Source organism: Pan paniscus, chromosome X (assembly GCF_029289425.2).
Source record: "Pan paniscus chromosome X, NHGRI_mPanPan1-v2.0_pri, whole genome shotgun sequence".
NCBI lineage: Eukaryota > Metazoa > Chordata > Mammalia > Primates > Hominidae > Pan > Pan paniscus.
In genome coordinates, this window is record NC_073272.2 from 84,578,438 (window position 1) to 84,603,674 (window position 25,237).

The 25,237-nt window shown below is 37.4% G+C and overlaps 1 protein-coding gene across 1 annotated transcript in view; it reads right to left on the reverse strand.

Moving 5' to 3' along the window:
- SATL1 (spermidine/spermine N1-acetyl transferase like 1) overlaps positions 1 to 25,237 on the reverse strand; it is a 150,238-nt gene that overhangs the window by 7,237 nt on the left and 117,764 nt on the right. Inside the window, exons 6-9 of the mRNA XM_055106673.1 lie at positions 16,849 to 16,906; positions 15,461 to 15,567; positions 7,421 to 8,636; positions 3,958 to 4,009 (exon numbers count right to left, since the gene is read on the reverse strand). Of these exons, the coding sequence (XP_054962648.1) occupies positions 3,958 to 4,009; positions 7,421 to 8,320 (952 nt within the window). The 5' untranslated portion in view covers positions 8,321 to 8,636; positions 15,461 to 15,567; positions 16,849 to 16,906. The remainder of the gene's footprint in view (positions 1 to 3,957; positions 4,010 to 7,420; positions 8,637 to 15,460; positions 15,568 to 16,848; positions 16,907 to 25,237) is intronic.

Genomic DNA, 25,237 nt, shown 5'->3' on the forward strand with positions numbered 1-25,237 from the left:
TAAATAAAAACCATCCATAGGCCAGGCCCAGTGTCTCACGCCTGTAATCCCAACACTTTGGGAGGCCAAGGCAGGTGGATCACCTGACGTCAGGAGTTTGTGACCAGTCTGGCCAACATGGTGAAACCCCATCTCTACTAAAAATACAAAAATTAGCCAGGTGTGGTGGCATGTGCCTGTAATCCCAGCTACTCGGGAGGCAGAGGCAGGAGAATCGCTTTAACCTGGGACATGGAGGTTGCAGTGAGCCGAGATCGTGCCAATGCACAACAGAGCAAGACTCTGTCTCAAAACAAAACAAAACGAAACAAAAAAACAAAAAAAATCCATAGTAGAAAGGAAAAGGTAAAACTATCTATTTGCAGATCACACAATTCTATATAGAGAAAATTCCAAAGAATCTAAGAGAAAGCTTCTAGAGCTGTAAACAAATTCAGCAAAGTTGCAGGGTACAAGATCAACAAACAAAAATAAGTTTTGTTTCTATATAGCAGCAAAAAACAAACCAAAAATAAATTAAGAAAGCAGTACCACTTACAATAACCCCTAAAATAATTGAATACCTAGGAATAAATCTAATCAAGGAGGTTAAAAACTTGTATACTGAAAGCTATAAAACATTGCTCAAAGAAACTGGAAAATATCCAAAGAAATTAAAAAAGAAAAACAACAACAACCCTGTGTATGCATAGGAATACAACATCGGTAGGACGCCAATACTATTCAAAATGATCTACATATTTAATGCAGTCCCTATTAAAATTCCAACAGCCTTTTTCACAGAAATAGAAAAGCTGATCCTCACATTCATATGGAATTCCAAGGGGCCCCAAATAGCCAAAACAATCTTGAAAACAAAGAATAATATTGGAGGACTCACACTTCCTGACTTTGAAACTTATTAGAAAGCTACAGCAGTTAATACTGTAGGGTAGTGACAAAAGGACAGACATATAGACCAACGGAACAGAATAGAGACCTCAGAAACAAACCCTCACATATCTGACCCATTGATACAAGGGTTCTATGACCATTCATGGGGAAAAGGACTGTCTTTTCAACAAACAGTACTAGGGAAACTGAATATCCATATGCAAAATAATGAAGTTGGACCCTTAACTTCACACCATGTACAAAATGTAACTCAAAATAGATCAAATACCTCAACATAAGTGCTAAACCTATAAAACTCTTAGAAGAAACATGGGAAATCTTCAAGACATTGGATTTGGCAATGATTTCTTGGATATAACACCAAAAGCACAAGTGACAAAAGAATGAATAAATTGGACTTTATCAAAAATAAAATCTTTTGTATGTGAAAGGGCAATATCAAGAGTAAAAAGGCAACCCATGGAATGGGAGAAAGTATTTGGAAATAACATCTGATAAGGGATTAATATCCAGACTATATAAAGGACTCCTACAACTCAACAACAAAAAACCAACTCAATTCCAAAATGTGGAAATATCATAAATAGACACTTCTCAAAGAAGATATACAAAGGGTCAATAAGCACATGAAAAGGTGTTCAACATCACTAATCATTAGTGCAATGCACATCAAAACACAATGAGATATCACTTCATACCGACTAGGATGGGTATTACAAAAAAACAAAAATAAGTGTTGGTGAGGATGTGGAGAAATTCGAACCCTTGTGCTTTGCTAATGAGAATGTAAAATGATGCAGCTGTTGTGGAAAACAGTATGGAGGCTCCTCAGAAAAACCCCAAAATTATCATATGATCCAGCTATTCCACTTGTAGGTACGTGCCCAAAATAATGAAAGCAGCAACTCAGACAGATACTTGTACACCAATGTTTCACAGCAGCATTATTCACAATAGCCAAAATTTGGAAACAGTCAAAATAAACAAAATGATATATATATCTATCTCACATTATATATATACACAATGGAATGTTATTCAGCTTTGAAAAGGAAAGAAATTCAGATACAGGCTACAACTTGGATGAAACTTGAAACATTATGCTAAGTGAAATAAGGCAGACACACAAGGACAAATATATGTTTCCAGTCATATGAGGTACCTAGAATAGACAAATTTGTAGAGATAGAAAGTAGAATAGTAGTTATGAGAGCCTAGGGGGAGGGAGGTCGGCAATGGGGATTTATTTTTTTTAATTTATTTTTTTAATTTTTAAATTTTATTTATTTATTTATTTTATTATTATTATACTTTAAGTTTTAGGGTACATGTGCACAATGTGCAGGTTTGTTACATATGTACACATGTGCCATGTTGGTGTGCTGCACCCATTAACTCGTCATTGAGCATTAGGCATATCTCCTAATGCTATCCTTCCCCCCTCCCCCCACCCCACAACAGTCCCCGGAGTGTGATGTTCCCCTTCCTGTGTCCATGTGTTCTCATTGTTCAATTCCCACCTATGGATTTATTGTTTAATGATTACAGAGTTTCAGCTCTGGAGGTCTGGAGATGGATAGTGGTGCTGGTTGCACAACAATGGATGTATTGAATGTCACTGAATTATACAGTTACAAATAGTTAAAATGATATGTGTATTTAATCACATTTTTTAAAAGTTTGCGACAATAGGTAAGAGTAAACAAAAATCAAATATCTCACCGGCCTCTATACAAGTACATAAGGACATTTTAAGATAAAAACAGGACTGAGGACATTATGAAATTACTGCAATTTAAATATATACTGAAATCCTAAGGCAGGATGCTGGAGTATACAAAGTATTTTGTTGTTTATTGTTTATGATTGTTACATATTACCCTGAGCAGTATTTTTCTAACTACAATGAAATAGTGTAGGGGCATTATCTCAACATAGTACAGATTGAGTATCTCTTATCCAAAATTCTTGGGACAAGAAGTGTTTTGAATGTCTGATTTTTTTTGATTTTTAAAATATGTCATTATATACTCAACAGTTGAGCATCCCTAATCTGAAATCTGAAATGCTCCAATGAACATTTCCTTTGAGTGTAATGCCAGTGCTCAAAAAGTTTCTGATTTTGGAGCATTTCAGATTTCAGATTATCAGGTTAGGGATGCTCATTTTGTTATGCTGTTTCAGTTTGAGTACTGCTTTCATAGAGTGTACATTACTTTCAACTTTGTATTTCTTACTATTTCTTTTAAGCCAACAAAATTACTATTTAGTTAACATTCTAGTGGTGTTAATTACCAAGTATAAGAACATAAGTATCATCACATAAGACAACTGATCCATGATCTATGCAGTTCAGAATTCTATTTCTGACCAAGGCACTAAGACTAGTTTGTTAGGGCATGGCGCAAAAGACTCCACAAAACATCCCATAACTTCCTTCTGAATCTGTCACCCAGTATTATAGTGAAACCATTTATCTCCTTGGTAGAATGTTCTCAGTTTATTACATGCATTCTGAAGTATTCAACTTCAAGGAGTTATCCTTCATCAATTCTTCTAGATTTTGATAACTGTCTTCACCTAGTCTTTGCCATTTGTAATTTTATATACATCAATAATCTTTTCATCTTCATATTTACTGCCTAAAATGTTCCAATTCAGAAATCACTAGCCTATCCTATTAATCTTGATGACTATCAAAATGTAGTAAATACTTTGAAAATATTTTAAATCATTTTGCTTTTATCAATTTCCTTGTATCAAGTTACTACCAACATACTGGGTGTTAAATTATACTTTTTTGACCAGTAACACTCCTCATTTTACATTCTGAAAACCAGCTGAAGTCTGTTGGAGCTGTAAAGGTGTAAGAGCTCTTAAGTATCATTTTTGTACTAAAAATAAGGAAAATAAAATAGTGGAGCACTGACAAAGCTATCAAATTTATGTCCTGCACATGTTAGTAATGGTGTCATCTTTATGTACCAAGAACAATAGCTTCCACATATCTAAGTAGTACTGTGTTTCTTTTTCTTGCTCTGAAAATACCACAAAACATCTTACCAGCTGCTGTTAACTCCATTGCATCTAGCATGTTTTCACAGGCAGCCAATTCCTGTCAAAGTAGATAAAACCTTCAGTTTATGATTTAGCAATAAATTATTAAGATGATAATCATCATAAAATTTGTATTAAACATTTATTGACATGTGACATCCTGGGCAGTGTTAAAAGTGAGTCAGACTTAATCCCAGTCATCTAGAAACAAAATCTAAAACAGTAATGCAGCAAAAGGATGTATAAATATTATTAGAGAGAGAGATTAACTATATTTATACCTCACACATATGAATGTCAATTATCCAGATTAGTAACCTTGAATGCAGCCAGAAACTGGGAAGTAAAGCAAAAAAAGTTACTGAGCATTCAAGGCAGCTGTCATAAAGTTTATGTATTATGAAGCTCATAGGCTTTACAGAGAAGTCTCTCAGGTGTTTGCCTATGAAATGTTTTTGCCAGTTTAACCTGAGGCTTTTTTATTGTGGCTTTTTACTATATCATTTTATTTTACATACTCAGGTTCTTTCCTTCATGGTTTATATCTCATGCTTGAAAACCAAAAAATATTCACTCGTTTTCTTTTTAAGATCATAGTATTAATAATTGATTTGTTCAACTTTTTTTGGTGTAAGAAGTTAGGTACAATTTCACCTTTATCTTTTCCTCCCAATAGTCCCAACAGCACTTACTGAATAACCCATCTTGGCTGACTTGACATGTCCCTTTTATCATATACTACATCCTCATTTACAGTCATCCCTTTGTATCCATGGGAGATTAGTTTCAGGACCTGCTCCCTCAGCCCCAGGATACCAAAATCTGAGAGTGTTCAAGCCCCTTATATAGCAGAGTATTTGCCTGTACCCTATGTACATCCTCTCATATATTTTAAATCATCTCTGGATTACTTACAAGATCTAATACAATGTAAATATTATGTAAATAGTTATACTGTATTGTATACAGAATAATGACAAGAAAAAAGTCTGTACATGTTCAGTACAGTTGCAATTTTTACAAATATTTTCAATCCATGGTTGTTTGAATCTACAGATGCAGAAGCCATGGATACAGAAGGCTGACTGCATACTTAAGAGAACTTCTGGACTCTCCATTCTGTCCCACTGATCTATCTTTCCACTAGTTACCATAGTATTTTAATTACTTACAGTTTTATAATATCTGGTATAGATCATCTCCCCTCATTACTCTTCTTTTTTGAATTTTTAAAATGTTTCTATGTGAAAATTTGGAGATTTTGACTGGAATTGCATTAAACTTTTAATGGAAAAAAGCTTTTAAAATACAGGAGAACCCCAAGGGCCAGATTACATAGAGCATTAGTAAGAAGTTTGGATTTTATTCTCAAGGCAACCAGAAGCTCAATGGAGTTTTAAGCATTTTGGCTGCTGTGTAGAGAATGGATTGGTCAGGGAGGACAATATTTATGTCAATACCTCCCCTAAGACACTGTAAGCTCCTTGAGGGTAGAGAGAGACTGTAATCCAGGAATCCTTATATCTTTTATACTACTTGGTATATAATCTTCCCCTAATATGCATTCAATGTTTGTATAATGAACAAAAATAAAATATTAATATGACCCAGCACCATCTGTGGTTCACCAGTGGTCCAAAACCACACTTTAAGGACCACCACAATAAAAAGCTTTAGAAATTCTGGTAAGCAAGAAGTATGGCTGCCTGGCAATGAAATGACTAGGCTCCCAAATAATGCTGTGATGTGCTGATTGAGAATAGTATAAAATGAGTTCATACAGAGGATACTTGGAATGGGACAGTCAATAAAACCTGCAATATATTCAGCTAAGCAATTACTGTGATTGCAACTCTAATAAACTCCTCTGCAAAGAGAGAATGTTTTGCAAACTTAGCAATGAACAGGAGTTAGGACAAATGGACATAAAATATTAAGAAGAACATAAAACTCAAAGCCAGTTAGTCATTATATACATGTATGTGAGAGAGTAATTTAGCTTTTCTATTATTTTTCCACAATGAATACTCATTAAAATCACTCCCAATAAACATCTTATGTATTATCAGATACATGTGGCAAATTAAAAAGTAAATGTGGCCAGAAACCCTTCAGATAGTTTCACTGAAATGGGGTAATCTAGTGATGTATTATTCCCTTGGTGATGACAATGGGCATTGCTTGGAAAGCTAGGAAAAGTGCATTTGTCCAGGTAAAGAGATTAATTGTCATTCAACAATAAATTTATTAATTGCCGACCGAGTGTCAGATGCTAGAACTACAAAAAACTCTTTAAAAAATGTTTTCTACCACCTGGAAGAATGTGGATCTGTAATAATCTGTTGGGCATAGTATTTTGATAGGTTATCTAATCATTCAGATTAATGCCAGTTAGAGAAATGATGTGAGAATTTGTGGAAATGGGATAGAATGTAAGCCATAAAAGGATAGATAACCCAATTCTTACAGATCTGTAACCAGGCCTAGAATCACTTCAACAGGTGGATTTCACTAGAAAACTATGGGTATTTTATTTTGGCCGTTAAAACACACTATCCAAAGGGAACACAAACTTGGCCTGATTTAGATAAGATTTAAATATATTAGTGAGGATATTATTAAAACATTTTCATTACAAAACTCTTATGAGGGCTGCGTATCTACAATCTATGCCTTGCTCCAGCCACATATTTACTCCATAAAGAACCTGGTTTACAGCTTTATATGGAATTGTGTAGGTTGTCCATCACATAAATGAGTGCTTTCAGCACCACAGAACTTCAGCACAGTAACTGTGACTACTAGATAGCTTGTCCCTTTAATTAACTGGAATGATTTCCAAGGGAGGCATTAAAATAAACATTTAAATGAGAAATATGTAACCCAGCTCCTTGGCTCCTGGGGGCTGTCTGTGGATGGGCTTCAGTGATCAATGAACTGTCTGAAAATGTATGGAAAATTTGTTGCATGTGAATATTGTTTTTTAGGTAGCTGATCATCAGTTTCTACAAGTAGGTGTGGCCTTAGAAGCAATGCGACTCCCTACCGCAAAATCCTAGCCACTAAAATATGAAATTCTATCATCGGTGGGTCATTTGTTTAAGGTAAGCATTTCTTTTCTCTAAGACACTCTTTTAAAGTTAAAATTTCCCCAGGAAAGAGAACACATTCAGTCCCTAAAATTTCCAGGAATTGGTTCCCCTATAACTTTTTGAGCCCCTTACTAAATGCCAAGCAATTTATATGTAATCATTTTATGTTATTGTTTCATAACAACAATCTTTTGAGATATATATTGTTATAATCTTGATTTTAGATGCAGAAAATGAAGAGTAAAGAGGTTAAGTAACTACCAGAGGTTATGTACACATAACTAGCAGAGGCAGAATTCGAACCCCAGCTATGCCTCCCTTACTCTTTCAGCCCTACACCAATGCCATGAGGCTCCATGTAATAAAAATAGGCTTACTTTAATCAGTCGCAAAATTTCTGGGCAGTCTCCAGCCTCTGCACGTCTTATTTGAAAGTAATCCATGCTTGTTTGCCTCATGCCCATTTGGCTCACACTTGGTTGGCTCCTGCCTGGTTGACTCAGGCCTGGTTGGCTCAGCACTAATTGGTTCAGGTCTTGTTGGCTCAGGCCTGGCTGACTCGGCCCCGGTTCCCATATGCCTGGTTGGCCCCTGCCTGGATGGCTCATGCCTGTTTGGTTCTTACTTGATTGGCTAGTGCCTGGTTGTCTCATGCCTAGTTGGCTGGGGACTTGCTGGCTCATGCCTGGTTGCCACATGCCTGGTGGACTCTTGTTTGGTTGCCTCGGGGCTGGTTGGCTCAGGCCTGTTTGCCATGTGCCTGGTTGGCTCATGCCTATTTGGCTTGTGCCTGATTGGCTGGTGCCTACTTGTCTCATGCTTGGTTGGCTCCCACCTGACTGTCTCATGTCTAGTTGCCACATCACTGGTTGGCTTATACCTGATTGGTTTGTGCCTGCTTGGCTCGTGCTTGATTGTCTGGGGCCTGATTGGCTTGGGCCTCGTTGCGATGGACCTGGTTGGCTTATGCTTGCTTCACTCTGGACTAGTTGGCTCAGGCTTTGTGGCCACATGCCTGGTTGGCTCCTACCTAATTGCCATGTGTCTGGTTGTTTCATGCCAGGTTGGTTTATGTCTGGTAGGTTTGTACCTGATTGCCTCATGCCAGCTTGGCTCATGCTTGGTTGTTTCATGTCCACTTGGTTCATTTCATATAGGCTTGCACTCCGTTGGTTCATGTCCATTTGGTTCATACCAAGTGAGTTTGTGCTTGGCTGGTTTATGCCTGCTTGGTTCGAGTCTGATAAACTTGATTGGTTCGTGCCTGATTGGTTCATGCCCAGTTGATTCCTGCTTTGTTGACTAAGGATGGGGTGGCAGATGATGGGTTGGCAGACAACTGATTGGCTGATGACTAACTGTCTTGATGGAACAGGATCCCTTAACTGTGCTGTGGTGGGAGGTTGTTGGCTGTTCCCAGTCCTTCTCAATTTGATTCGCCCACTTTGAGATACCCCTCTATCAAGGTGGGAATTGGAAAAAGAGAGGAGCACCTCAGGAAGATTATTAATGCCTCCGGTTTGCTGGAGTTGACTTCACCAGCGACCACAGCTGCAAGCTTGGCTGAGTTTCAGGTTGTCATCTGGCCTTTCCCTGCCAAAAGGGGGGAAGTAAAGGGAAGAAGAAAATGATCCTGGAGGAGTATAACCACCAGCCCTCCCCTGCATGGTCACTGCATCATAATGGCGAAGTCACAATGCAGGTATCAAAGTGCCTACGTGCTCCCCCGTGTGGTGAGGGTGGGGCAAAGCAGGGCTCGCTTGACCACTTTATTTCATCCTCTCTTAAGAGCTTAAAATGGTGAAGCAAGAGGCTGTAATGAGTCTCAGAGCTTATGCTTGGCAGTCCCAAGAGTCCCTGCTGTTTTAGCCAATTCAAAGAAACTTGCCGCAACTCCCCTCCCTTTCCCTTCATCCCGTTCCTCAAATAATTCAATTCCTATTTCCGTCCTCATTTTTCACTTACACTGGAAACTAGTTGTCCCGATGAAGTGCTCAAGTCTCGAATGCAGATACTACGTCTTTAAAAATAATAATAGCTGGGCTGGACGTGGTGACTCACGCCTGTAATCCCAGCACTTTGGAAAGCCGTGGCGGGTGGATGGCCTGGGGTCAGGAGTTCGAGACCAGCCTGGCCAGTATAATGAAACCTCATGTCTACTAAAAATACAAAAAATTAGCTGGGCATGGTGGCGGGCACCTATAATCCCAGCTACTCGGGAGGCTGAGGCAGGAGAATCGCTTGAACCCAGGAGGTGGAGGTTGCAGTGAGCTGAGATCGCACTATTGCACTCCAGCCTGGGCAACAAGAGTGAAACTCCGTCTCAAAAATAATAGTAATTATAATAGCTACAGCTAACATTTACTGAGTTCCTTTATGGCCTAGGCTCAGTGGAATGTACGTTTCATTTTCTTATTCAATCCACATCAACACTATTATCCCCAATTCTGAGGAAACTGACTCAAAAGATTTGGTTACCTCCCCAAGGCTTCGTAAAAGTTGGTGGAGAGCCTGAATTCAGACCCAGATCTATCTTTCCAACCTTTTTATTATTATTCTGTCCAGCCTCTTAAACACATTCCACTCATTCTCCATCCTCATATCTGTGAGGTCAGGCATTTTGTCCTTTTACCTCTCCCCTCTGCAGGATTCATTCTCCCATCATTTTAACTGCTGGCTTACTTCCTCAACAATGTATATTATATAACTGGTTCTAATATTGTTTCAGATGGAATATTGTTTATTTTTTAAATATACGAGAGAACTTTGGTTGAGGCTGTTCTAAGTCTCACGCTGTGATAAGGGCTTTACATATGTATTATCTCACTTAATCATCAAAATAACCCCGTGATGCATGTACCATTGTTCCCCATTTTATCAATAAACTGGAAGTTAAGTTAACTGAGTTCCCCAAGTGTAGTAAACGGAGGAATGGGGATGGGTATCCAAGGCCCATCCCATAGATAGAAACTTTCAATTTAAATTAGAGACCCCAATCACTATTAGGCCTATGCTAGCTCTAAATTGTACCTAGAGAGCCCATCTTAGCATGACAAGCAAATCAAGTCACATCGCGGAACTATGTCAAGCCTAATACAAATTAGATGTATGTGTGTTGCTGCTTTCCATCTACCTTATAATAAAAACAAGAGCTAATATTTAGTGAATTATTTCTGTGGTGTCAGGCATGGTTCTAAGGAACACTTGTATTAACCCAATCCTCATAACAATCCAATGAGGTAGGAGATAGTCTTATCCCCATTTTTCAAGTAAAGAAACAGATTGAGAGAGGTTAAGTAACTTGACATAGGTCACACAGCTAAAAGTCCAGACAAAACAAGGAAAATCCAGTTATTTTGTTTTCTTCTGAAATGCAGGCAAAGAGATGAGATAATTTTGCTGTTTACTTTACAAAATCAAACAATTTGCATAATTTGTTGTGAGAATGGATGAAGTTTGTCTTTTGCTTTCTTAGAGGAAGAGGCAAGTAATAGGTTTCTGGTTGATGTCTTTAATAAGTAAAGTTAGAAAAATGCAGTTTCATAATCTAGAATTGGTTAATGACTTTATTTTGCATTTTCTTTACATGAGTTGAAGACTATTTAGATATTTGTTTTTTGTTATTTTTAAATAATATTGGGTTTGAACATAATGCATTTGTGTTTTTAAGGGAACATACACAAAATACATTTTTGCTTAAAGTTACTTATTAGAACAATTTGTCTCATCTTGGAAACTCAGAATAAGACTGGCTCCATCAAACATTCAAAAATCCACTTTAATTGGTACACCATCAGGGAAAACATAGTTTTTAATAGACTATTTTTAAAAAAGCTTCAGTAGTCAATCTTTGCCACAAGGCGGCAGTGTTATCCAGTTTAGGAACCAAAAATCTAAGAAATATTGTAAGCTTGTTTATTTGAATTTGAAGTTTTCTTTTATTCCAGGTATTAACAGAAAATTTCTAAAAGCCTAATTTTAGTTTTAACATACTATTTTATTAAAGATCTAGTTTAGGTAGTGAGTTTTGTAGGCCAAGACTTCCCAAATTCTTTTTCTAAAACTTCAAAATGTACGTGCATTGTCTGCTCTACCAAAATGTTTTGAATTAATGTAACATATGAAGCCACCCCTCAGAGATCTATAATACATACAATCCCCTTTTTCTGTAGGTGCTAAGTAAAATCCAGACAATTTTAGTAGCAGAATGTATCCAAATCATGAGACAACAAAGTATGTTACCTGCAGCAAATTTGTAAGGGTCAGTAGCAACCTCAATTCTGGCTTCCCCAGAAGAAAGAATTAGACTGAGGGGCATAAGGTGGAAGAAGAGACCAAGGCAAGTTTTAGAGCAGGAGTGAAAGTTTATTAAAAAGTTTTAGAGGCCAGGTGTGGTGGCTCAGGCCTGTAATCCCAGCACTTTGGGAGGCTGAAGTGCGTGGATCAGTTGAGGTCACGAGTTTGAGACCAGCCTGGCCAACATGGTGAAACCCTGTCTGTATTAAAAATACAAAAAATTAGCCAGGCTTGGTGGTGGGTGCCTGTAATCCCAGCTACTCAGGAGGCTGAGGCAAGAGAATCGCTTAAACCTGGGAGGTGGAGGTTGCAGTGAGCTGAGATTGTGCCACTGCACTCCAGCCTGGGTAACAGAATCAGACTCTGTCTCAAAAAAACAGCTTTAGAGCAGGAAGAAAAGGAAGTAAAGTACACTTGGAAGAGTGCCAAGCAGGTGACTTGCGGGATGAAGCGCACGGTTTGACCTTTGACTTAGGTCTATATATGTTGACTTACTTCCGGGGTCTTATGTTCCTTTTCCACCAATTCTTCCCTTGGGCGGGGCTGTCTACATGCACAGTGGCCTGCTACCACTTGGGAGGGGCTGCATGTGCAGTGTGTTTACTGGAGTTGTATGCATGCTCACTTGAGGCATTCTTCCCTTACCAGACGAATAATCCTAGAGGGTCATATACCAGTTAGACTCTGCCATTTTGCCTTTTAATGCGCATGCTTGAGTCCACTCACCCAACTCCTGAGATCTTATTGGGAAGATGCTGACCACCAGTTTCAGATTTTTATATCTATAGGGAGACTGCCTTTCCTGGTGCCAGCTGTGACCAATTATTATGTTAGCAAAACAGTTAACAACTGCCTGACCATCACCTGATGGTCACCTGACATTCCTGGTCAGGAGGGCTCTCCTGCCCTGCTCATGTCTGCCTGACTAACTACTGTAACATTTTCCCCATCAAGAGTTCAAGACCCTAATTCTTTGGGGAAAATGAATGAAAGTAAGTCTTCTGTAACTGCTTCCTTTTTCCTTCTGACAGCGCGGGGCTGGTGGTGGTGGTTCTGTGGGTCTTGGACTCTTGCTACCTGTCAGGGCAGGGTGGCTCTGTGGGTTAGTGAAAGTGGTATCTAGCTAGGTCCAAGGGAGTCAGGGGCAGAATTATGCCTCTGTTGTGTCCCACTGATGGGTAGTCTAGGGTTTCTTTGTAAAAGGGTGACTCTTGAATATTGAGAGGATGATATCCCTCACTGAGGATCATTTGGAGCGTGATGGCCTGAAGGCAAGAGGAGACAAATCAGGTTATTTTTTAGAAGAATGTCAAACCAGAATAATAGGCTGCAGATAGCTCCAAAAAATCCTGAGGCTACCGACATGCTGCAGTAATGCCTGCTAAGAGTTAGGTGCATGGGGTTGCTAGCTGATTTCAATATGTGCCCAGAATTAGAGTGTTGATCCACATTTTTGCATTATCCAACCCTTTTGTTTCCTCTGAGCTGCAGGGAGAGATCACTAGTTGGTTCAGAGGAAAAAGCAGGGTTAGTCTACATTGCAGACAAAAACTCAAAAACAACTGATGAGTCTAGAGCCTAATAACACGTATACTATATTTTTTTAAACATAATTTTTCTGTCTCCAGTCCTCATTTGTATTAAAAACAAATCATGATAAGACTGACTTGTTTTGCAAAATAAGCTTTAGTTTTATTATACTTGGCTTGATTATTTGCATAAAGCACAGCAAGAATAATTATTTGCCATATAAGCTCCTTTTAAAATTGGCTTTGATGGAACTTTGTTCCATAAGAAATCTCAGATAAGACTTTTTAAAACCTTAAGCCCAGCCATAGGTGGGTGCCATCAAATACCATATGAGTTGTGTAAATTCCTCTCCTCTTGAGATCCCAAGATAACTTGGGATCCCTGGGCCTGTCAGAAAGTGACATTCTTTACTTACCACAGGTTAGTAACCATGTACAGGGACTGTGTATACAGGGTATGAGGCCGATTTTCACAAGAGACAAATTGGCTCTCTAAGTTACATTTGATTGCTTAAAAGAAAGCATGCTGTTCCAGTCAAAGATTTGGTAAAATTACTAGTGGCTCTAATTGTGTCCTATTACAAAAGAAAACAGATTTTTATTGCACTTATAAAAATAACTGTATTGTTATAAGTTAAGAATATTCACAAACAGTTTCCAAATTACTGAGAAACCAGGTAGAGAGGAACTAATATGCTCCAAATTTTATTTATAAGAGTATACTGTACTCAATTGTTAAAAGCTCTAAATAGCTCAAAAGAAATGTTTTCTTGACTCTGAAAAAAAGGATCAGGAACATTTTAAGCAAAAAGTCATTAAAGGATTATTTCAGTTCTCTATTTGTTCACTGCATGCAGTCCTGCTCTGCTTGATATTCATGAACGTTTTAGCTCTCCATGAGAGTTCTGAAAGTGTTTTCCTCTATTCTAATGTCACAATCTCCAAAGTTATCAGAAACCTGCTTTTGAGAGCAACTGTTGAAGTTCTATAGCTGATTATAAAACCACATTTTTAAGAGGATTAAAACAAGACAACAATTGTCTGTGGATAACAAAAAGTCTTAGGGCAGTGAGAGTCAAAGACAAAATTGAAAAGGAAATGTGTTACCTCTGTGGGACACAATAATTTAACACAACATATACTAAGTTATATCAGAATTACAGAAGATTTGCATAACCTTGAAATGCATACCAATAACACATTTATAGAAATACAGTCTAAAGAAAGCCAGATTTTACCTTCGCATTAGTGTACTATTAATGTCAAACCCAGTTCTTAATAAAATCTTATAGACAAATCTATACAATCTTAATAAGTTTGACCATAAGGTAGGATTCTTATAAAACTTTTATAACCCTTTACAATTTTCTGTCAAAGAGCAGAATTATCTCTTTTGTCTGATTCCCATATCTTATGATCTTTAAGGAGATGAGTAGCCTATTTTTTAAATAACTGCCACAAGGGGGCTGGACTTCCCTCCCCTTGAATATGAACTTGAAGGTCTTGATGCATATTGGGAAGGGCTTGGAAGTGATTAGAGAAATGGAGGCTACAGGAGGAAGTGGAAGGAAGTGAGAGGAATATTCATGGAAAGCCTTCAAATGCTTGAAAAAACAGCAGCCCTTGGATTCCAGAGGGTAAAGTTTATTTGCCCTCTTGACCTAATGGAGGGAAATTTGCAGTACTTGGGGCTTGAGGTAAGAACTTGCAAATGGCAAAGGAAGGATTTCTCCTCCTCCCAAAGGAGGGCTAACTCAAAAAAAGCAAATAGGTGAGTTCCTCAAAGGGCAACAGAGTGAGGCCCTATGCAGGCAGACAAACTGCTTCAAAAGCCACTGGAATACTTGGCCCTGTGGCATAACAGGAATGAAAAGTATATGGTAAGTCATAAACAGCTGGGACAGCTGGGGTTCCAATTAGTGTCTGTCCTGGCAATGTGCCAGAAGACAGGAGAAGGGTTGGAGGTCATCTGAGCTGGTAGGTTAAAAACAGGTATAAATCTCAGGGGATATCCACAGAGGAGCCCATGTTTTTGCTGCCAAGAAAACGTGGCAAGAGCTCTGGGTGCAAAAATAACAGGGAATGTGTGTTTAAGAAGTCTCATGGCATGTGAAGTGTAACTAGAGAAAAGGCAGACTTGCCCCCAAGGTGTACATTCTGGCAGGTGCACAAGGCCATTTCAAAACACACACAGAGAGAACAGGAAAATAGGCAGCGTGGGTTCTTTGAAAAGAGCCAATTTTAGTTGAACAAGCTGAAGAAACCCCAGACATTGCACAGTTTTAGGCTTTCGCTCTGCCACTCTCATGAGCGTCCTGTCCAGGAGGGCCATTAATGTTTCAGTTCTAATCAGTGTGGACCCCAGGATCCTTCCCACCACCCCTGAAAGCCACACATCAGGGTGAGCTGAGAGATCAGCCAGGGGGAGCAGAGCCATTTGTGGCTGAGAGGAATCGTTCTAGTGGTTGGTTAGTAGGCAGGAGAGTGAATAGGGAGAAGAAAACTGCATATGGGGGTTGAACACCTCTAGCCAAAGAACGAAAAGTATAGAGGTTACATGCCTCTATAAAGTGAAGTGGAGAGGTGTCTTACCACTGGGAAATGTATCCAAGTCACATGGCACCAAAGTATGTTAGCAGCAGATTATATCCCAGTTGCATGGCATCAACGTATGCTACTGGTGGTGAATCCATGTGGGTCTGCAGAACAAAGAATTTGATTGAGAGGCATAAGGCAGAAGGAGATACTGAGGCAAATTTTAGAGCAGCAATGAAAGTTTATTAAAAAGCTTTAGCGCAGGAACAAAAGGAATTAATGTACACTTGGAAGAGGGCCAAGCAGGCAACTTGAGAGATCAAGTACAGGGTTTGACTTTTGACTTGGGGTTTTATATGTTGGCATACTTCTGGGGTCTTGTGACCCTTCTCCCATGACGCTTCCCTTAGGGTGGGCTCTCTGCATGTGCAGTGGCCTTTTAGCACTCGGGAGGGGCTGCGTGTGCAGTGGAGTCCTATGCATGCTCACTTGAGCCATTTCTTCCCTTACCAGCCAAATGTTACTAGAAGGTCATATACCAGTTAGACTCCACCATTTTGCCTCATAATGTGTATGCTTGAGCCCACTAACTCAACTTCTGAGAGACAGGAGAGACAGTATTTCAGAGAAACAGTTAACAACCAACTGACCATCACCTGATGGTCACCTGACATTCCTGGAGGGCTGGGGGGTCTCTACTGCCCTGCTCATGTCTGTCTACCTACCTACTCCAATAATAGGTAGTCTCTAAAACAATAATTGGTCACAGCCAGCACCAGGGAAAGGCAGTCTCCCAATAGATAGAAAAACCCAAAACTGATGATCAGCAGCTTCCCAATAAGATCTCAGGAGCTGGGCATGTGGGCTCAAGCATGTGCACTAAGAGGCAAAATAGTAGTGTCTAACTGGCATATGACCTTCCAGGAACATTTGGTTGGTAAGGGAAGAATGCCTCAAGTGAGCATGCATATAACTCTAGTAAACATACTGCATGTGCTCCCTTCCCAACCGCTAGTAGGCCACTGCACATGCGGGCAGCCCAGCCCATGGGAAGAATCAGGGGATAAGGGACACAAGGCCCCAGAAGTATGCCAACATATAAAACCCTAAGTCAAAGGTCAAACCGTGTGCTTTATCTTTCAAGTTGCCCACTTGGCCATCTTCCAGGTGTACTTTACTTTCTTTCATTCTCACGTTAAAGCTTTATAATAAACTTTCCCTCCTGTTCTAAAACTTGCCTCAGTCTCTCCTTCTGCCTTATTTCCTTCAGTGGAATTATTTCTTCTGAGGAGGCAAGAATTGAGGTTGTTGCAGACCCACATGGATTTGCCACTGGTAACAACTCCGGCTTGGTTTCATCTAAATAAATACTTGTGATTAAGAAAGGCATTTGTATAATCTTCATCTAGAGCAAGCAGAGTTTAAATTTGTAAGAATCTTCTTACCTCAGAGCCAATATTGTTTTTTCTCTCCCTTTTAAGTTCATAGGCTTTTTTGGTACCCCTGTAAGATTCAAACAGGAAGGAAGAGAGAGAGAAAGGGAGAGAAAAGGAAAGGTTAGGGGAAGGAGACCTTAAAGCAAGGAGCCAGACTGGAACAGAGCTGACAAGTGGGATAGGTTCTGAAATAAGAACTTGAAGTGCTTTGGAGATATTCATCCATAAGCAACACTTACTTTTTAAAGTAATATTTACTGTATTATATTTTATTAAAGAATGCATGTTCATTGTAGAAAATATCTATGACAGGTAGACAGAAAATTACCTCTAGAGTTTGTTGTAATTGGAAAAAAGCACACTCAAGAATTTGAATTTTCTTCTTTTCCAGATATCATCAGCAAATTTTCAATTAAGGGAAAATCTCTCTCTTTGTTTTTGCTGTCTCTTTGCTTAGCTAAGGGTGGAGATCAGGGACAAAAGACTTTTTTTTGTTTATAAAAGTTATTCAGCAGTAACCTTTTGTGAAAGGCAAGATGGATCTGGGGGCTAGTCTGGGATAGGGGCTGATAATGAAACTGCTTTGCAAATAAAAAAAGAACTTAGCTTTTTTTTTTTTTTTCCCAGAGTGCAGTCTAGAGAAAGAGGCTGAGAAGAGGGGTTAAATGTAAGGTCAGAGCTCTTGGCATGAGGAGCAGAACCTGGCAAAACGGGTAGTAGGCTGAGGCCTAGGGCACAAAACAGCCAGTAAAAGGTTATCTTTAAGATGTCAATATTCAGTTTTAAATGTTTTCCTATTTGGTGCTATCTGGAAATATGTCTACCTTTTCCCCAATACTTTAGTTAAAGTTGCTTACCACACACCAGTCTTGTATTTGCGGTAGTGCATTTGGGGGCATGAAAGTGAAGGGATGAGGAGCCTGGACTGAGTCATGAACAGGTTTATAAGAAGAAGGTAACCCTGGAGAAGGAAGGCTGAGTAAAGAGAATAAATCTTGTTACCTGGGATGGAAACTCAAGACATTTTGTTATTACAAAAATAAGTGACTCCAGAAGATTGGAAGACATTTAGGTCACTTACAAAACACATAAAATAGAAATGAAAAATTGCTGAGAATCCTATCTGGAGATAACCACTAGTTACATTTCAGTGACTATCCTTCTACTCTTTTCTTTTTAAATACATAGAATGAATTCTTAAATAAAATTGAAGTCATAGTTGCTTTTTTTCACTGAAAAATATATTGTATTCTTGAAAATCACTGGGAGTAGATTTTAAGTGTTCTTATCACAAAAATGATAAGTATCTGAGGTAATACATATGTTAATTAGCTTGATTTAGCCATTTCACAATGGATACATACTTCAACACAGCATGTTGTACACGATAAATATATACAAGTTTTGTCAACTAAAGTTAATTAAATAAATTTTGATAAGCAAACAAATATACGCATATATATATCATTAGTCTTCCACAGATCCATAGCATTACATATAATATTTCAAAAAATTATTATCATTCAGTAAATACTTATTAAACATTAAGTATGTGCCAAGCTGTTTGAGGCAATGCCGAACATTAATCAAGTGCCAGGTACCATGGCAAATGCTTTTTATACGTAATCCCATTTATTCATCACAATGAATTAGGCATAAGGACCCCTATTTCACAGATAAGTAAACTGAGGCTTAGAGAAGCTACAGTCCCTGGGTTCAGCTCCTGTCACTGTTGTCCTCTTTCAGCACCTCTGCTCACATGTGATCCTCATCCCTTCACTTTCATGCCCCCAAATGCACTACCGCAAATACAAGACTGGTGTGTGGTAAGCAACTTTAACTAAAGTATTGGGGAAAAAGTAGACATCGTGTGCCCACGATTACAAACCTTTAAAATGATTGAGCCAGGTTCCAGATTCAGAGCTAGTATGACTCCAGAGCCCACTGCTCTCAATCAGATGCTGTCACTTCACCGCTTAAGTATATGTTTTCATTTATTTAACCAATCTCATATTTGATGTGCATTTTAATTGTTTCCCATTTTGTGGCGTTAAACAATGTTCCAGGAAACATATTTGTATAATACATTTTAAAATAAATATCGCTTTAAATATTTCTTGGAAACTCTGGAGGCTTTTTGTAAAAATATCAGTTGACAATGCCTAGAAAAAGGCCCTATTTAAGACGCTTAAATACCTTGCATTTGATATGTAAGTCAGGGAATGCCAAGTTAGAGCCTACCTTTTATGTTAAAAAAATCTGGTTTTACTTTAGCTCCTCAAATACTTTAAGGAGAATCAGAGGAAATTGGTGGAGAAAAACTATCCTTAAGAGGGATTTGGGATACCATTAGTAACAATTAATGATACTTAAAATATCTAGGTATTTTTATTTTAATAACCAAGAATAAAATGAAGTTTAGTGTCTTCTTAAATTAAGCGAATAAAAGGCTAAAATAAAAAAATGTTCAAGTACTAGAATAGGATAATTCATCATATATTTATGAAGTAACTTGTTCTCACTTTGAGTCTTAATTATGAAGAACTTTAATTCAAATCCCGCTTTTTCTCCTTCAAATAGTCCTCCTTTTAAACTGCCTAGTAACCCAACAAAATATTACTGTAATCTTGTTGTTTTAGTCTCTTCAAATATCCCTGTTCCTGTGCTAGTACTTTGAGAAAGCTTGTCTCTCCACAGTATGGTTGAGGTGAAATGGGGCAGATACTACAGCTGTGACCCCAGAGAAATTTTTATATTCCCTTTATTTGTACTCACAAATCTTACTAACCTTTGACTATTTACTTACTGTCTTTCTGGAATGTCCCCAGTTTAGAAGGAAATCCCAGCTCCAAAAGAGGAAAAATACCAGTCTTTCTGTACTTCCAATGAGGAAGTGATATTTGTGGAAAAATTGAGAGGTAAATTTAAAAACTGTTCAGAGGAACGTAATTTTGGGATGAAAGGGACCAAAAAGAGCTAACAAGTTTGATGAAATTGAGAAATTGGTTTACTTTGGGATTATTGGGAAACATCCAACATAGCAGGAAACAAAGTTAGAGGAACTGCATTTCCAGAAATTGAGTTTATGTTAATGGTGGTTGATGAGAGAATCCTGCTTCATTTAAACTTTGGAACTTGAAAAATCATAGCCATAAACTATCTTATGTAATATCTTGAAACATTACTGAAAAGGTTTTTACAAGAAATATTGTGCTTAGTTAATAAGTACTCATTAGATGCTAGTGATTTAGCAACGTATACTTGAAGACATTTCTTTTCATCTATGAGCCTTTCTATTACAAAAAATATTTAGAGTTGTCTGTCAATGCAAGGCGTGAAAGACAAATGGGGTCCTGCTTAAATTGACCTGAGACCTTTTGAATCATCACCTATGGTGATGATACTCCCAACATTGTAATGGCCTTCAGTTGGCTGGAGTATATAAAATCTTGGAGGATAATCTCAGAATACAAGATGCCGTCAAATATGGAAAGAGGTAGTAGAAGAACAATGAACTGGGCAAAAGCAAAATAAAATGCAAAACATAACAAACATAAAAAATTGTAAAGAATTAGCTCTGTGCTTCTTAGTAACTTTGAGACCTTAAGAACCTTAACCTCCATGAGCTTCAGATGTTTTATCTGTAAAATGGAAATGACAACACTTGCCCAACCTACCTCATAGATTTTTTGTGGGGATCCATTCAGATGAAAAAATGTATAAGAAAGTGCAAATGTAAGGGATTGTTATATTATTTATTTTATTTTTATTTTTTGTGGGTACACAGTAGATGAATTATTATATTTAGAGAGAGAATAATATGTATATATAAATATATGTATGTATATAAATATATACTATATAAAAATATATGTATGCATATAAATATATAAATATATACTATATATAAATATATATTTCTTGTTATTAGCTATTTCTTGTTAGTATATAGTATATATATTTATATATATACTATATATAGTATATATATAAATATATAATATATAATATGTATAATTATATATATAATATATATATAAATATATATACTATATATAGTATATATAATATATAATATATATTATATATAATTATATATATATAATTATATATATAAATATATATACTATATATAGTATATATATAAATATATATACTATATTTATATAGTATATCTATTTCTTGTTAGTTGATAGTATATATACTAACAAGAAATAGCTAATGGACCAAGAATATGACAGAAAATGATTGAATGGTCCTTCTTAATCTTCTTGACCTCCTTCTCCTCCACACCTCCCTTAAGTCTTATTGATCCCTATGGTACCAGTGTTGGTTACCATCTTGAACTATCCTCTCCATGGGGGGTGGCTTGTCGACCACTCTCCTGCCCCCTACCCACCTTAAATTCTATGTGGGGGTGGAGAATGGGAAGTTGTTTAAAGGGTAAAAAGTTTTGGTTAGACAGGAGGAATAAGTTCTGGTGATCTAATGTACAGCATACTAACTATAAATAATAATAATGTACAATATACTTGAAAATTGCTAAGAGAGTAGATTTTAAATGTCCTCACCACAAAAAATAAGAAGGATATAAGATGCTGGATATGTTAATTAGCATGATTTAATCATTCCAATGTATACATATATCAGAACATCGTGTTGTACACCATAGATACATACAAATTGTCATTTGTCAGTTTAAAAATAACTAAATAGGTAAAAAAAAAAAGCCCTCAACTGTTTAGACATATTGAACTTCTTTCAATTTCTTAGTGCAGGCATTCTCTCTCACTCTCATATTCAGGCAAGTCTTTCTTCTTGTTATGCTCTTATTTACCTCCCAACCCCCAACTTTCAACTGTCTAGTTAATTCTTACTCATTGTTCATCTCAATTTAGACATAACTTTTTGCAGACGTCTTCCCTGACATCCTTTAAACAAAGCTGCCCACCATACACTTTCCTTTGCACCCTTGTTCTTCTATAAACTACCAAAAGAAAACATCCAAATTAGAACCACCTATGGAGCTTATTAAAATGTAGATTCCTGGGATCCACCCTCCAGGTATTCTGATTCAATGGATCAGGTGTAGGGCCAGTCTGCAAATTTAACATGTATCCCAACACTCTGAAGTTTAAGAATCACATTCTGTCATACTACTTATCACCATGAGTTAAAATTGTATACTTCTGTCTTCCCTCTAACCTATAATGAGAGCTGGGACCCTGCCTGTGTTGCTTACCACTGTATTCCCAGAGCCTGGCATATTGTAAGCACTCGATTCATATTGGAACAAATAAATAAGTATACAAAAAAAAAAGAAAAGAAGAATAAATAAACTTTTCTTTTTCCTTACAACTTTTATTTTAGGTTTGTGGGGGTACCTGTGCAGGTTTGTTACATGGGTAAGCTGTATGTTCAGGAGTTGGGTGTACAAACTATTTTGTCACCCAGGTGATAAGCATAGTACTTGATAGGTAGTTTTTTAATCCTCACCCACTCCCCACACTTTGCCCTCAAGTAGGCCCCAGTGTCTATTGTTTTCTTGTTTGTGCTTGTTTGTATTCAATGTTTAGCCCCCACTGATAAGTGAGAACATGAGGTATTTGGTTTTCTGTTCCTGCATTAATTTGCTTAGGATAATGGCCTCCAGCTACATCCATGTTGCTGTAGAGGGCATGATTCCACTGTTTTTTATGACTGCATAGAATTCTGTGATGCGTATATATCACATTTTCTTTATCCAGTCCACCATTGATGGGCATTTAGGTTGATTCCATGCCTTTGCTATTGTGAATAGTGCTACAATGAACATATGTGTGCACATGTCTTTATAGTAGAATAATTTATATTATTATTTTTTGGGTATATACCCAATAATGGGATTGCTGGATCAAATAGAAATTCTGTTTTAAAATCTTTGAGAAATCTCAAAACTGCTTTCTACAGTGGCTAAGCTAACTTACATTCCCACCAGGAATGTGTGTTTCCTTTCCCCCACAACCTCACCAGTATCTGTTATTTTTTGATTTTTTAATTATAGCCATTCTGACTGGTGTGAGATGGTATCTCATTTTGGTTTTGATTTGTATTTTTCTAATGATCAGTGATATCAAGCATGTTTTCATATGCTTGTTGCCCATATGTATGTCTTCTTTTGAAAAGTGTCTGTTCATGTCCTTTGCCCACTTTTTAACAGGGGTGTTGTTTGTTTTTTAGTTGTTAATTTGTTTAAGTTCCTTATGGATTCTGGATGTTAGACCTTTGCTGGATGCATAGTTTGCAAATATTTTCTCCCATTCTGTAGGTTGTCTGTTTACTCTGTTGATGATTTCTTTTGCTGTGCAGAAACTCTTTAAGAAACAGTCTTCTAAAGTTGGAAGGACCACATGAACTCTGCATGACCCTTTGAACCCTGAATATCAATGATTACAAAGAAACATCCTCTAAGAACACAAACACTAAACGAAAACATTTACCTACTCCTGGTTTCCCTGTCATAGTAATTGCCAACTATGATTTCATATCAGTCTTTTAATAAAAACAGCTGATGATTTTTCAGAAACAATAAAAGCATGGACACAACACAGCAAACTGTTAACTCAGGTTACCACTGAAGAGTAGGATGGTGGGAGGGTAAATGATTTGGGGTTTTACTTTGTATACTTCTGTATTTTTTAAGTTAGAAGTATATATTACATTAAATTTTTTTAATTATGAAAAATAAAATAATTGTTTTAAAAAGTCAAGGACTGTGTTATTGACTCCATGATTTATAAATATGCTAGCCTACAAAATACATTTGGATAGTTGTTTACAATCCAACTTTGTGATAATTAGATATTAGAAATTGATGTGGAGCTATTTACCTTTGAATATTTGCTTCATTCCTTTGTTTTGTCACTTTTTAATATTACCCCCAGGCATATCTTTTACATTATAGATTCAATGGAGAAGTTACATTAAGCAGATATTGAAACTATGGAGTAGAGTGAAGAGCATTAGCTTTGAAGTCAAACAGTCCTCAGTTTGAATTCTGGCATTGCTGTTTAATAATTCTGTGACATTAGAAACGTTACTTAATCTTTCTGAACTTCAGTTTCCTCATCTTTAAAATGATGGTAATAATACCTTCCTCACAGAACTATTGTGAAGAATAAATGTGAGTTTACATATAAAGTGTTTAGCATGGAGCTAGGTGATCAATAAATGCTAGCTTTCCTCTCCATTTTGTTCATTAAAAAAATATGTACTTAGCACCTATATGTTATGAGGCAGGTTCACTAATAAGTAACCCTAAGAGAAGACTCCCACTGTGTGGAGGGTAGCAAAGATCATCACTATGCCAACCATCAGGAATAGGAGTCCAAATCTTTCTGCCCACTGCATTTTGGGCTGCAGCTTTATTTATTGCCTGAGTTCAATGAGAGAACACACATAAAACAAGTTATATGAAGCAGATTTATTACTTATAGATAGTAAGCAAGGGACAAGAGAAGCCTTTGGATCCATTGTGAGCTGGTGCCCCAAGGCTCAATAAATCTACCCAGGGTGGATGGAGTCTTGACTGCACGTGCCCCATTTGTACCACAGCTGAGGGACCCCTAAAGGATGTCTACTCTGGGTTTTATACCTCAGGAGTAATATGAATCATTGAGAAAGGTTTTTAAGGACATTCTGCTTCCAGAGGTGAAAGGAACCAAAGCCAGACTGTCCCGGGCAGTTTCTCTCTCACTCAAGGAGAGACAGGAATAAGACCCAGGCTGTTTCAGGCAGTTCTTCCTTATCTTAGGATATTGCATACCCAGGGTACTTTATAGTTATTTTGAGAACTATGGGCAAGAAAAAGAATAGACTGGGTTGGCCAAGGCTACCCAGGGACCATTCAGCTCATGCCAGACATCATTTTATGCATTGGAGATACATGGTACACAGACATTAAATTATATATACCTATCTATTTAGTGAAAAAGTACAATAAGTACCATGAAGAAGAACCACAGGATGGTATGAGAGAGTATAACAAAGATATCTAATTTATTTTTGTTTTAGTTTTAACGTGGAAATGTGGGTACCTTCCTTGGGAAGTGACAATTACACTGAGTAGTACTGGGCCAGGCAAAATGTGCAATCAAAAGCAAAAAGAACACTGTATTGCTTTAATCTTAAGTATGTCCTTTTTTTTCTTCCACTTGAAGGTAAAAACACATAGGAAAGTGTGTGTGTGTGTGTGTGTGTGTGTGTGTGTAAGAGACAGAGAAGAATGATAGAATTGTCCATTGCCTTAGGTAAATGGTGTAAATGGTAGATACAACTTATAAACTCTGAACACATGAGAACATATCTCAAGTCAATCTATGATGAGCCCATAGGAATTTGCTTAAACAAACATCTACAG